General features: G+C 51.6%; 1 protein-coding gene across 4 annotated transcripts in view; it reads right to left on the bottom strand.

The window, feature by feature from the left end:
* Positions 1-689: 689 nt before the first annotated feature.
* MTMR4 (myotubularin related protein 4) overlaps positions 690-14,215 on the bottom strand; it is a 61,700-nt gene continuing 48,174 nt past the window's right edge. For all 4 annotated transcript variants that reach the window (XM_040082235.2, XM_040082237.2, XM_040082236.2 and 1 more), the window contains 11 exons: positions 9,580-9,776; positions 9,228-9,356; positions 8,112-8,223; positions 7,494-7,689; positions 6,858-7,043; positions 5,892-6,062; positions 5,629-5,783; positions 4,071-5,277; positions 3,657-3,767; positions 3,318-3,406; positions 690-2,935 (listed from right to left, as the gene is read on the bottom strand). In XM_040082235.2, the coding sequence (XP_039938169.1) occupies positions 2,758-2,935; positions 3,318-3,406; positions 3,657-3,767; positions 4,071-5,277; positions 5,629-5,783; positions 5,892-6,062; positions 6,858-7,043; positions 7,494-7,689; positions 8,112-8,223; positions 9,228-9,356; positions 9,580-9,776 (2,731 nt within the window). In that variant the 3' untranslated portion in view covers positions 690-2,757. The remainder of the gene's footprint in view (positions 2,936-3,317; positions 3,407-3,656; positions 3,768-4,070; positions 5,278-5,628; positions 5,784-5,891; positions 6,063-6,857; positions 7,044-7,493; positions 7,690-8,111; positions 8,224-9,227; positions 9,357-9,579; positions 9,777-14,215) is intronic.

Below are 14,215 nucleotides of genomic sequence, written 5' to 3'. Positions count from 1 at the left end.
GTCAGTGAGGAGTGAGGGGATCATAGACTCAAGGAATGGTTTGGTTGGAAGGACCTTGAAGCCCATGCAGTGCCACCCCCTGCCATGAGCATGGACACCTTCCACTATCCCAGGCTGCTCCCAGCTCTGTCCAGCTTGGCCTTGGACGCTTCCAGGGATCCAGGGGCAGCCACAGCTCCTCTGGGCACCCTCTCCCAGGGCCTACCCACCCTCACAGGGAATAATTCCTTCCCAATATCCCATCCATCCCTGCCCTCTGGCAGTGGAAGCCATTCCCTGTGTCCTCTCCCTCCATTCCTTGTCCAAAGTCCCTCTCCAGCTCTCCTGCAGATCCTTCAGACACTGGGAGGGGCTCTAAGGTCTCCCTGGAGCCTGATCCAGGTGAACAATCCCAACTCTCTCAGCCTTTCCCCATAGCAGAGAATCCTGCCTAACAATGCTTCCTCAGAAAGAAAACAACTTCTCCTGGAGTCCTAACAGGAGAGGCTGGAAGGCCCTGGTTATCCTGGGAAGGACATGTTGCAGGTTTGTTCGGAAGAGGTCAGAGATGTTCTGTGCCCTAGCTGTGATTCTGATTGTGAGATGAGATATTAAATCCCTAGCACACCTTAATCAAGGGCAAAAGTGGTGAGTGACAGCAGCCTGAAACCCCCTGGGCAAGCAGAACTCCTCACAGAGGAAAGAAGGGGCCAAACCCAGCAGCACTAATATAGAGATTTTATTTTGACTGTATTGAGTTGTACAGCACATTTTGTTTGTCACAATGCCATCAAACTGATTGGAGAGTTTTTGGCCAGTACATTGTGACACTGAAACTCCAAGAGCTAAAAGCAGTTTGGACTAATGGCCTGAATGGGAGGGCCAGCAGTACCTGGTTTCTCATCACTTGCAGTCATTCCAACACGTGCTAAACAGGAGCAAATCCAGCTTCTTCTGACAGGCCAATGGTCACTCTTCCATGTCTGACAATGACTGCAAGGTACAAGGCAGGGGAGAATCTGAAGCAAGGTGCCTTCTCTTCCTAGAGCCATGCTGGTTGTTCCCAGTATGGAAAAGAAGCAGAGTCTAAGTAAGACAGGGTCTTCAGAGGATGAGCTTCACTCACACATCAGGATTTACAAAACCAGAGGCTGACAAGTCAAAGTGCAGGAAAGGGTCCTTATTTAATTCCTTCTGACGGAGATGACGCACCATTACCGAAAGATCTGGGAGATCACAACAGTGGCAAGTCCTTTGCATTGTTAGCAGACCGACGTCCTCACAGGTCCTCCCTGCCACATACCAGTCTCAGCTCCCAAAGTGCAGGATATACTGGAAAACCTACATTTCTGCACAGAAATGCCCCACTTTCAAACTCTTCTGAGTTTGAAACTCCTGACTAGTATCCACAGATGCCTTACAGAGGAGGCAGAATGGATGCTCCCTGAGGGACCTAGGGATTACAAGCCCACTGAAGCCCACTTTATAAACCTTTCTTCCTTTCTAAACCCAGTTTCTTGTCCTTAGGATGAGTTGGGATTCCTGCTCTCCAGTTTAAAGGAGAAGCAGAGAGGCAATTATGAGTTGGCAACTCTGAACTTTGACCGCTGTACAGGAGACAAAAAAAGAAGTCAAATTCAAGAGACATTTCAGGTAGCACTGGGGCAAGTCAGAGAGGTTGTTTCCACCACCAAACAGATGCCACATGTCATGGTTGCTACTGCAGCTTGGCTGTACATCCTAAAGTGAAAAGCACAGATCATAGTGTCTATGTCAGCCAGTGTCCTTCCCCACCCCCATTTTGGTATCGATGCTTCATTCTCCCTTCTTCGGGTTACAATTAAGTGCACAGAAATATATAGCAGCATTTGGACTGAAACCCTCACATACACCAGACAGCACATTCCAGGAGGTAAAACAACACATTATGGCCTATACCTTCAAGGTATCAAGTTTTCAGGATAAAGAGCAGTAGAAAGTGGAGAGCCAAGGGCAGAAAAGGGGAGGAGGAGCAACACAGGAACGAGTTCTGTTTCCATGCCAGGAGAGGATCAGGGTGCCATTCCTGTGTTAGCACCAGGCTGTGACACAACCGCAGACAAAGCAGACGGGCTGAAGAGCAGAAGTGAAAAGCCAGTCCACCATCTCCTCATGGTGCTGGGGGCAGGGACAAAGTCCAATGTGACACCGATCCCAGCGGAGCCTGAAAACGGGCACGATCTGCTTGGCCCTTTTCAGCTGGCATGAATTTCTCTTCAGAGACCAAGAGAAAATCAATTAGTGATGGCTAATGAGTCTTGTTCACCAAGCTGATCGCAAATCACACTCATGGAAAGAGAATCTACGGATCTGCTCCAGGCTGAGGCCCTTCCAATGCCCGTGGGAGCTTGTCCTCTTCCTTCTCACACAGCAGCCTGCCTTTGAAGGAGGAGGTGGTTCTAAACATGCCTTTCTATTGCTCTGGGGGGACTTTGCACAGGCAAGAGCTGTGGAAACATTGCTTTCCAGCCCACAAAAGGAAGAGGTTGTGATCCTCTCTCAGCCCTAGGCCATCAGGGCTACAACACATGGGCCCACCGGCTCCAGGGTGGGGACACAGCAAACTCTCTGATCTGAGCTCCTCTGCTCCAGCCCAGCAGTGAGGCTGCTGCAGACAGTGCATTCCAGCTTGGTGTTCAAGTGTTGCACCACAGGCCTTCACAGTTACCCTGGAGGCAGAGTCACCCTTCAAACCCATGAGAGAAAAGGCTGGGCTTAGACAGGTCCCTTGTCTGGCATTCAGCTGGAAGCTGTGGCAATGGGTTTCTTCATATGTTGGCTCATGATCTCCCTGGCACGAGACACTTGGATATGGTCATAACAGGAGTTACAAACGAGGACAGGGTCATACAACTGCTGATCAGGGATGGGCAGCTTCAGATGGCAGCAGGTAGCACAGAACACATTCCCACAGTTCCTGTCAAGGAGAAAGAAAACCAGTGAGAAGAGAGTTTGGACCACCACAGCAGAACCTGAGCAAGCACAAAGGGTCCAGGTCAGGGCAAAACAACAGCCTGGCTGAGGACTGTAAACATGTTTCTTATACTGTGGTCAGCAGTGCAAGCAAACTGCTGCTGCTGACAGGGTCTCACGGCTCTCCCAGAGAGGGATCAAAGGCCTTGGAAAAATAGAAGTAAGAACCATGTAGAATGGATCTCTGCAGGAAACTGATGAGGCCTGGCATGTAGTGGAAAGACCTAAAACCTTTTCCTGGGAGCTGGAGGGAACAGACCTTGCAAAGGGGCATTTTGTGACACCGGGCTGAGGAGAGAAGGGGCCCAGAACATTGACATTTTTACCTGCAGTGGTGCCTCCGTTTGGCCAGCCAGAACTCACAGTCGCAGTTGAAGCAGTGTGAGGCCATGTGATCTGGGACCCACCGCGTGACCTAGGGCAGACACCAGTCAGCTCCTGTCTGTAACCCCCCAGTGACAGCTCTGGGCAGGCTGGGGGTGGCTTTGGGACACACCTCAGTGAACCTACTCCACCCGAGGCAGCAGCAGCAGCAGAGGATGCGTCAATGACATGGGAGGCAGTTCACTGCCTCACTTGCAGACCACTCTGCTGCTGTACCCACCCAGGTCAGCTGTAAAAACACTCCCTCCCACTGCATCACAGCTCCAAGAAGGGACACACACCTCAGTCTCCTTCTTATCCACAGGCTCCCAGCTTGCTTCCGACAAACAGTCCTCGCTGTGGTCAGAACAGAAATCCTCTGTGTCGCTGCCGTCTGATTCCTTCAGACACGTCTGCAAAACGAGACCAGGTCAGCAATCCCCTCTGCTGCTGGGCACGCACTCAAGGCACGCTCTGCTCTGCACACTCTGTGCTGGTGAGGGGCACCTGGGTGGCTCCCAAGCCCCCAGACACAGGGCAAAGCATCCTGAGTTTGGTCCTCGAACAGCAGAGCTATCTCTGGGCAGCCAAGGACACGACTGACAGAGGAACAATCTTTCCCACCCCCTCCCAAAGGGATGGAGAGCTGTGGGCTGGAGAGGGAGGTGTGCAGGGGTACAGGGACCCAGCATAGGGTGTGAGCGGCCTGTACTCACAAAGTCATCCTCGTAGTCCATGGGGGGCTCGGCTGGAGGGGTGCAAAAGTGGCGAATGTCCAGGCGCAGCTGCAGCTCCCGCACCTGCCGGCGCAGCTGCTCCACCTCCTGCTTGTAGCTGGCCTCGATCTGCCGCAGCCGGTGCTGGATTACGTCCGTGGGGAAGGGCAGCCCGTCATCATCCAAGTAGAGAGGAGGCATGGGAGAAGGACATTTTGGCGGCAGGTGCTTGGGACCAGAGGCTTGTTTCAGGTGGCAGGGCAGCCACAAACGGCTGGGCTTCCCAAAATATGTGTTCGCATGGCCAGCGCAGGCCGAGGGCTTCCCACCTTCCCTGCCAGACCACGGGCCACTGAGGCAGAGGCCTGGGGCCCGCAGGGGTTTGCTGCTCAGCCTCTTGCTGCAGCAGCCAGAGGAGAGAAGGTGTCTGGGTGTGGGCTCCCCATTGGGAAGCGATGTCACCATGCCTTGAAAACTGTCCCAGTTGGACCCCAGGAAGGAGAACTCGCTGCTTTGGCTCTGGGAAATGGGCTTGCGCCACTGCTCCACCAGGAGCCTCCCTGGCCGGCCAGGCTCCTCAAAGGGTGTGCTCTGGCCAGCATCACCTCTGCCCTTGTCTGCATCTGGGCATGGGAATCCCAGGGCAGGGCCTGGGATGTCCTGAGAAGGGGTGCCTGGTGCCAGGGACTCCTGGCTGGGAATGTCTTGGGGAGTGGTGATTGTTTTGGGACAGTTTCCTCGGTTGGACACCATGCCAGCAGCCTTCAAAGGTTCCTGGGAACAGATTTCCAAATGCTTTCCAGAACTGGTAGAAATCTTGTCACCATTTTCCTGTCCGGAAGGATTTGGATCTGGACCTGTGCCATCCAGTTCCTCCATGAGTGTTCCATTTCCCTGTTCCACCTCCACAGGGACATTGCTGGCAGGCACAGCAGCCTGGTTGCCCAGCTGCCAGCTTGGCCCTTGGTGCTCAGCAGAGCTGCTGTCTTGCAGAGGAGGGTTGTCCTCCTTCTCCTCCCTGGGCCGTGCCTCTCCTGTGGCCACTCCAGCACCTTCAGCCCCCTCAGTACAGGCATGCCGTGCTTCCAAGCCCACCCGCACCTCCTGACAGTGGTTGTTCAGGTTGGGGTCACTGGATGTGCGGGTCAGAGGGCTGCTGGAGTCACAGGCTGAGAGCAGGTCATCCATTGATCTTGTCTTTGGCAATCTAGAACCCAAAAGCAAAGTAAATCTCACAATAAACCCCCTGAAACTTCCCTGGTTTCCATCAAGACAGAAGACAGCAGGAAAATATTCCCAATTACATCTCCAGGGGTGGATGGAGAGGGGCAGTGCAGCTGCAGGAGCTGAAATGCACAACACCACAGTGTGGCCTCCTGCCTTTGAGGTGCAGCAGGGACCTCAACTTCCCAGAGTGGCTGGGGCACTGCTATAGAGCTCTTGTTCCCAGGGAACAAGATGAGGAACATCAACAGGAAATAAGGAAGATGAGAACAACAACAGGGAAACTACAAGAAACTACAAGATGGCAGGAAGATCTGAAGCTCTAAGCTCTTACCTGTCCAAGCACCTGCCACTGAAGTCCTGGCTCTGAGATCCAGGGGGCATGTAGATGTCCATGTCCTCCTGTCCCAGAGGATGTGGTGAGGAGGCCGGGAGGTACACGGCTGTCCAGAGGTGCAGGGCGCGCACGTGGCACACAGGATGCAGCACCTGCGACACCACCCGTGTCAGAGCCCAACGCCATGGAAAGCCCTCCAGCCCCCACCCCGTGCCTGCCAGGGGAAAAGCCTGGAAAGCCGGGCCAGGAGCTCTACTGACCTGCTCGGATCCGGGCATATAGAGCAAGTTGTGGAAGTTCTTGTTGCCAGCTCGCAGCAGGGACCACACAGAGCACGTCCGCTTGTAGATGTTGTGCATCTCGCGCTCGCAGGGGCTGTTCCCCAGGAAGGTCCCATAGAGGCAGGAATACGTGTGCTGCACCAGCTTCACCTGTGGCACAGAGGGAGAGCCATGGGGAAAACGGGGCTCTTGTCTATGGGGGACACAGCTTCCCCTCTTCTGGGATGGCTCATGCACTGCCTACCCTGGGTGACCTCACTGCCGTCCTTGCTTCCACACTGGCAGGACAGGGATCACTTAAATTGAAGGGAAAGCAACACTCAACTGATACCAAACCCATCCCTCTAGAACCAAATTACTCTCTAGAGGCCTCTCCTGCAATTTTTGGTAAGACAGAGATTATTTTTTTTTCCCTATTTAATTTTTTTTCAAATGTTTCAGGACCGTATAGCTCTGAGATATGCAAATCAAACCAGTGCTGTTGCTGGCATCTGAATTCCCTGGGCTGGAAAAGGACTGGAGAAGGGATTCAGAAAAACCAGAGTACATAAACCCTCCACCACCCCTTCATGGGAGAACAGTTTTAAACTAAAAGAAACCAGATTTAGATGAAATGTTAGGGACAAACTGTTCCCTGTGAGAGTGGTCTGGCACTGGACCAGGCTGCCCAGAGAAGCTGTGGCTGTCCCATCCCTGAAAGTGACCAAGGCCAGGTTGGACAGAACAATCTGGGGTAGTGAAAGGTGTCCCTGCCCATGGCAGGGAATGGATGGAACGAGCTGGGCTTTAAATTCCCTTCCAACCCAAACCATTCTGGGATTCTGTGATCACATCACATCAGAATCTCCCACGTTCTGCAGACCGCTTCTCTTTCAACTCCAGTACTGTAAAACATCACAACCTTCCCTCTGTCTATGCTCACATGTATGCATAGGTATTTCTTACCAGAAAAGCTTCATTAAATTCAAAGAGGCAGGGAAATTGCTTCAGAAGCTGATGAACAGCGTCCAGCCACTGGAGAAAAACTGGACACTGCTCATTCTGATCTTCCACCTTTTCCTGGTGTCCACAGCGATCCCCAAACTTGTGACCAAAATCCAGCCAGTCCGATTCAACGAGCACCTGGAAGCCCTGTGAATAAAAGAAAAAACAATAGCAGAGACTTTGCAGAGGACACGTGGCAGCACAAAGCAAGCCCCATCCACCAGGTAAGGCTGGGAAGGAAGTTGCTGCAGTGCCTGGTTTGGCAGCAAAGCTCACCAGGGTTGGAGGTTTCCAGACACAAATGAACAGTTGTTATACCTATGCAGTAACTAGCTCAGAGAATTTAGAGTAGGGAAGCAGCTGAACTTTGAGCACAAGGTGGTATTTCCCACAGCACTTCCCCAGGCTGGGCAGAGGAGTGAGGAACAGTTCACCCAAAACAGGCAGGAAGAGAACAGGGAAAACTCAACACCCACCACAGCAGCTCAGAAACACCAGTAAGCTTATTCCCAAATGCAATCCTGCGCCTTTCCACAGGGATTCCAAGACAAAAGCTGCCTTTGAACAGACATGAACGGCAGCAGAGCACAATCCTACCTCCATGGTCCTGTAGTAAGGGTCCAGGAGAATCTTTGCCAGTGCCACAATCTGTGGAGTCCTGTCCCAGCCGTCGGAGCAGTGAACCAGCACCGGACGCCCTTCTCTGTCCACGGCACTGGAGACCAGCACCGCTGCCTTCAGCATGACAGACAGGTGCTGCAGCCACTTGGTGCTCTCCAGGGCTGAAAGCCAGCTGCAAAGGGGAAAAAGGCAAGAAAATGGTTGCTTAGGTCTCCCCTGAAGGAAAAAAAACCCCACATTTTAACTTCCATTTTCTTGGAGTCCTCAGTGAAAATCAGTCTTTCCTAAAACATGTCCCAGAAGAGCCAGGCAGACTGGAAAGAAGGGCAAGGAATCCAACCCCAAATTTAATTTTTCTCAAATACAGCCACGTTTTAGAAACCCCCAGAGGACACACACAACCAAGTGACACTGAGTGCCACAACCCCTTCTGGATTAATGGATCAAAATTAGCAGCATTCAAGCTAAGCACTTTCCCATCCCTTTATCTTCTCAAGTGGAAGCCTGGAACAAAAAAAGGAAAAAGGAGTGAAACCGCCCCCCCCCGCTACTGATGGATATGGCATCAAACTCAGCTAGAGAAAAGTCACTCACTTGCTGGGGTCTGGCACTTGACTGCAGACAGCACGCAGATATTGGAAGCTGTTGCGGATGGAGTGGATGTTGGCCATGCCCATGAACATGACTTCACAGTTGGGGTAATACTCTGATATGAGAGAGAGGAACATTTAGAGAAAGCTACAGCAGCTACAGAACATTTTGAACTGGAAGGGACCCACAAGGGTCATCAAATCCAACTCTGCTGCTTCTGCCTCCACATCCCAGTGCATCCACCCCTCACACGCCACTCCTGGTGTTCATGGAGTCACTATGGCTGGGAAAATCCTCCAAGGTCATTGAGTCCAACCATTTCCCAGCACTGCCAAGGCCACATCTACAGGGCTGTTAAACCCCTCCAGAGATGAGGACTCCCAACACCATCCTGGGCAGCTGTGTCAAGGCCTGACAACCCTTTAATGAAGAAATTTTCCCCTATATCCAACCTAAACCTCCCCTGGCACAGCTTGAGGCCATTTCCACTCATCTTGTGTCTTGTTCCCTGGGAGCAGAGCCCGAACCTCACCTGGCTGCCCCCTCCTGTCAGGGAGTTGTACAGAGCCAGAAGGACCCCCCTGAGCCTCCTTTTCTCCAGGCTGAGCTCCTCTAGCCACTCCTGGTGCTCCAGGCCCTTCCCTAGCTCCATTCCCTCCTCATAGTCTTTCTTGTCCTAAAGGGCACAAAACTGACCCCAGGAATGGAGGTGCCTCAGCAATGGCTAGATAAGGGGCATGGTCACTGCCCTGTGACCACGCTACTGCTGGTACAGCTCAGGAGTCATTGACCTCACCTGGGCACAACTAGGCCCATGTTCAGCTGCTGCCAACCAGCACTCCCAGGTCCTTTTCCACTAGGCAGCTTTCCAGCCACTCTACCCCAGCCTGGAGCATTCCAGTGGGGCTGTTGTGACCCAAATGCAGGACCCAGAACTTGGCCTTATTGAACCTCATCCAGCTGGCCTTGGCCTGTTGATCCAGCCCATCGAGATCCCTGTGTGGGAACATGCTCCCAGAGACCAAGCACCAAAATGCTGCCCCGATCCCCAGCTGTGCCCTAAGAGCCACTGCCAGGCCCAAGAGGAAGATGCTCTGGGATGATCTTGGCCCTCAGTACCTTCGCATTCGCAGCCACCTCCCTTGGCCCTGTTGGCCACGGCTGCCGTGTAGGACCTGGCATCGAGGATCAGCAGCTTTTGAGGCGTTCCCGCATTCTCCACGCCCGAACACGCCGTCAAGGACGAGTCTGCAGGGACACACAGGGACTGAGCTGCTGGCACCTCCCTCTCTCCCTCCACCCCAGTGCCACCGTGAGTACGCCCAGAGAGCCCACCCACACACCCTAGTCACGACACGATGGGGCCCAGGTTCCCCCCCCGGACACTAGGGTAAAGCCCTGCCCTGGGACAGCCCTGGAAGCCCCTCTGTGGTGTCCCCCCGTTCAGGAGGGCTGGTGGGAGCCGGCTCACCAAAGTCGGCGTCGCAGGGCTCGCTGCCGTCGCTGCTCCCAGCGTGCGGCGCGGCGCCCGATGTCCTCACTCCGGGGTTCAAGGCACAGGCTTTGGCAATGGATGTCACCAGGTACTCGTCGTCAGCGTTCCGCCAGCCCCACCAGCTGATCTCGGGCTGGCTACAGCGCACAATCACCGCCCCGTTGCGCACGTGTCTGCAGGGACACAGAGCCTGGCTGAGCCCCCGAGAGCCTGGGATAACGCGGGACACGCTCTCTGTGCGCAGCCACTCCTGAGCCACTCCTGGCTGCAGCTGCTCTATCTACAGCACTGACTCTCTCTTCAAGCAGTGAAAGAGGGTAGGGCATCTCAAATAACCATTTCTCACCACCGCAGCACTGACAGAGAGGCTAAACCAGCATTGTACTTTTATTTACAATAATATAGAATCATTTAGGTTGGAAAAGACCTCCAAGATCCCAAAGTCTAATCTTGGACTTCTATTTATATGTATTAATATATCCTGCAACCTATAAATATATAAAAGAGATATTATTGTATATAGATAGGACTGTATTTATATATTAAATCAGAGAGAAGAACTTTAAATCATTATGGTTGTATTTTGGGAAAGTAATAGTTATGTCACAGACTCGTGGAACGGTTTGGGTTGGAAGGAACGTGGAAGATCCACTCGTTTTGATCCCTCTGGCCATGGGCAGGGACACCTTCCACGTGATTTTAAGGCTGTTCTGGTCTCTTCTTATTTTCCTCCCTTAAATTACGGACCCATTGTTAAACCATTTCATTTATCACCTCTAAGTTGGGAAGATGATCTCCCTTGGCATCAGACCAGGGAGTTTCTGGGTGGAGGCCTGAGCTTGTGTTTATCAACAGCCCCTAAATGTGAATCCTACTCTGGCTGTGCTTACTGACAGCTGGCAGGAGGCTTGAAGTAGGAATCAGTGCATTTCTCACATCAACACACCAGTCAAGTCATTCCCAACTGGCCTGGAAAGGGAAGGGACTGCGAGGTGACAAAGCTGCTGGTGATAAAGAATGACTCAGCGAGTATGAAATTTAGTATTAATAAGTGAAGAGTATTTACAGATGATCAAAGCATAACACCAGCTGTGACATGGAGCAGTTTGGTGCAGATCAGCAGCCAAATCCCAAAGGCCTTGAAGTCACTGAGGAGCTCTCAAAAGCCTCAGCTCAATGCTCAAAAGAAGCATGAAGGTTAAGGATGTGCTAACAGTTATTGGGAAGACAGTAAGACATAAAATATTATGGCTTCACATCTTAACCATCCTAAAATGACACAAACTCCTCTCAAAAAGGATCATGTTGTAGACAAATGAAGCTCCAGAGATGGGTGGCACAGATACAAACAAGGACTGGAATGGTCATGCCATGCTTCAGAAACACAAGTATTTCTTGGACAACAAAGAAAACCAAGAGTGGATTCCCAGCCCTGCTGAACTACTAACGTGGCTCCAACACTTGGTGGCAGGTTCACCAAGGGACAATGAGACAGTCACCCATTCTCCCAAATGGGTGTAGGCAATCTAAGATAGCAGATGCTCCAAAGATGCACCAGGAAAGATCACCTGCGTCCCTATCCTATTTATGTTTCCCCAAGGTGCTGCTCCTGCTGCCTGGTCCTTCTTGGAGATGAGAAGATGAACTGAACAGCCCTGAACCAAACCCACACACCAATCATGCTCAACCATTCCACCACCCCTCCTGCAATATTTATCTGGAGACTCACAGAGTGAAAGAATGGTTTGTGTTTGGAGGGGCATTAAAGCCCATCCCATTCCACCCCCTCTATGGGCATGGAGGCCTTCCACTATCGCAGGCTGCTCCAAGCCCTGTCCAACCTGGCCTTGGACATTTCCAGGGACCCAAGGACAGCCACAGCACAGCCTGGCAGCCGGTGCCAGGGCCTCCCCACCCTCCTAGGGAACAATTCCTTCCTAATATCCCGTCTAAACCTGCCCCCTGTCAGTTTATGTAGCTTTCTTAATGACATCTCACAGATAATAAAGATTTTAAACTGAAGCCTTCCCAAGAAATAATGTTCATGTTTGACCAAGTCAAACCACTGCGGGGACCCTTTAAGTGCTGCTCTGTTTTGCAAGGTAACATGCAAAGCAGTCACTCTCAGGAGATCTATTCCTGCCTTTAGGATCACTCAAGGGTGGATAACAGAGAGCAGCAAAAGGTTTGTTTATAGTAGTAAATGAAACAGAGCTGAAGTGTGGACTTAAGCACCAGCCTGTGATCACCCAAGCCTGTTTGTGAGCCACCCACAGCTCCTGGCCTGTGCCAAGCAGCACTTTCCCAGACAGCGCCTGAGCAGGTTTTTGGGAAAGGCAGGAGCTGTGCCAGGGACTGCTTGCAGCAGGCAGCTTGCAGGGCAGAACAGGGCACGGGGCACCAGCAGCTGTCCCGGGCAAATCGGTCAGTGTCACCAGGGTCGCGCTGAACTCACAAAACTCTTGGTAACACAAACTTCTGAGCACTGAACAACTGCTGGGACCTTCAAGAGACACGGTGACCTGCTAGTAAACAAGGAAACGTGGCAGCACCAGTAAGTGTGAAGCCAGAAGGAACAGAAAGTACAGCAGGTGCCAGCAGAGGAACCAAAACCACAGCTGAGCTTGCAAGGAGCTTCCCAGGGCAGGGGAGCACCGGAGCCTGACTCTGCCTTCCCTGCACATCTCCCCAGAATGAACACAGGAACCATTTAAGGCCTTTTATTACCTGGGAGTTTTCAGGAGGTTTTCCTCAAAGGAGAAGGTTCCTTTCTTGAAACTGGAATGGCAGAAAGTGCCAGAGTGTTTTAACTTATGTGGAGCAAATTATTCTTTAAGGATCCTCGGTTTAGTATTAATGACTCAAGACCCTTTCATGATCCAAAGCTGCAATATGAAGTGCCTCCGTAGTTTATCAGCTGAGTTTTTCCTCACAGATTCTTTATGATTACAAGGCTAGAGCACATCTGATACTGTCAGCACAAGCCATTTAACCCCCAACAATCCTCCACAATGGATTAATACCTGGTTTAGTGGAAAGTAGCAGGGTGGTTGGAAGCAGACGATTCTCAAGGCCCCTTCTAACCCAAACCTTGCCATGATTCAGTGATCTCCTAAGTCCCCTCTCTATTATTTCCTGGACAAGTCAAGGAGCTTGGCTTAAACCACAAGAAAGAGGTTGGAGAGGGTTTACTGAGTCGAGCCTGAAGGTTCCCAACTGAGACGTGTGTGTGTATAAGTGCTTCCATTCCCCAGATCTTTGAGATAAACTCCCGTCTCACTGTGGCAGGATGTGAGAGCCTGAGAAGAAGGCTCAGCTGTGGGGGGAGCAGTGCTTGCTGTCCCCTGGCAGGGGGAGCAGGAGGAGCATTCCTCCTGCCACAGGCCCAAGGTCTCCTCAAGGTGGCTGAGCAGACAGAGCCAGAACTGCCACGCTGTGCCTGTCTGCCGCTCTACTCAGCTAAATAATTGATTGCATCCTTTGCCTTCTTTCAGAAGTAGATTGTGCCTGGAGGCTTCTGCATCTCTCCTGCGCATCTCCGCTGAGGACTGAGATGAAGACCTGAATTTATGCTTTGCTGAATAGCTAAGTTATACTTTTTTAAAGAAATCTGATAATGGGGTACCTTTGGTGTCATGTTTTACAGCTCTGACTGTGACCCAGTGAGATCCACTTTATCCAAAAGCTCTGAGGTCTATCAGAGTCCCTTAGGATGCAGGCACCCATCCATTCTCTCCTGAACTCCGAGTGAGGAGGAGGATCTGAGTGTCAGACTTTTCATTTCCACACAGCACAAGACACAGCAGAAGCAGCCATAACCCTCAAGGACCCTCCTGCTCCAAAGACTTCAATCTGGAGGGCAAAGACTGGAAGATGTACATGAAAATCAGAGACACATGGGCAAGCACTTTCCCCATCTTGTAATATCACTTGTCAGCATCTTCTAATCTGATCCCAGGCTGCAAAGGGTTGCACTCAACTCGTAAATTACTGGGTACCATTATAGAGATATAAAGCAAGGAACAAAATAATTGCTGGAGTAAGAAAAAGACATGGCTTTGCCCTCGGGTGGGGAGGCACAGTGGGACAGGCTCCAGCACCAGGCCATTTTTAGCAAAAAGAATCACAAATACAATTAACTTCTTAGCTGAGTTGGCTACAGGGAGGGAAAGGCTCCATCCGATAAGCTGTGCTCATTCCCACTCTGCTGCAGAACTGAGTTCTAGAAGGAACACACAGTGTTTTTCTACATCCAACAGCAAGCTATGAAGTGTGAAGATGCAGAGTTAAGGTACCTGTAAATTCACTGGTTTTGCTTCCCGACTTTTGTATTTTCCCACACAGCTCTGATATTTTATGGTTTTTTGTATTTGGACTTGGTAACCGCTAACACAGAGTCTACAGCTACAAACCGTAACGTAGATTTTACAACAACGCAACTGCCAGGGTGCCCCTTTCCATCAGCCTCCCGTTAGTTTCAAACACATCAGTCTCCTGGGAGACACATTTAATGAGGAACCAGCCCCTACCCTGCGCAGCCCCGCTCCATTGGCTGCCTGTCTCCTGCATCCCCCTCTAGATTATTTCTGGAAGGCTGGTCAGGGAATATTTA

Source organism: Hirundo rustica, chromosome 19, assembly GCF_015227805.2.
Source record: "Hirundo rustica isolate bHirRus1 chromosome 19, bHirRus1.pri.v3, whole genome shotgun sequence".
Taxonomy (NCBI): Eukaryota; Metazoa; Chordata; class Aves; order Passeriformes; family Hirundinidae; genus Hirundo; species Hirundo rustica.
This window is presented reverse-complemented; position numbering and strand designations above follow the sequence as displayed.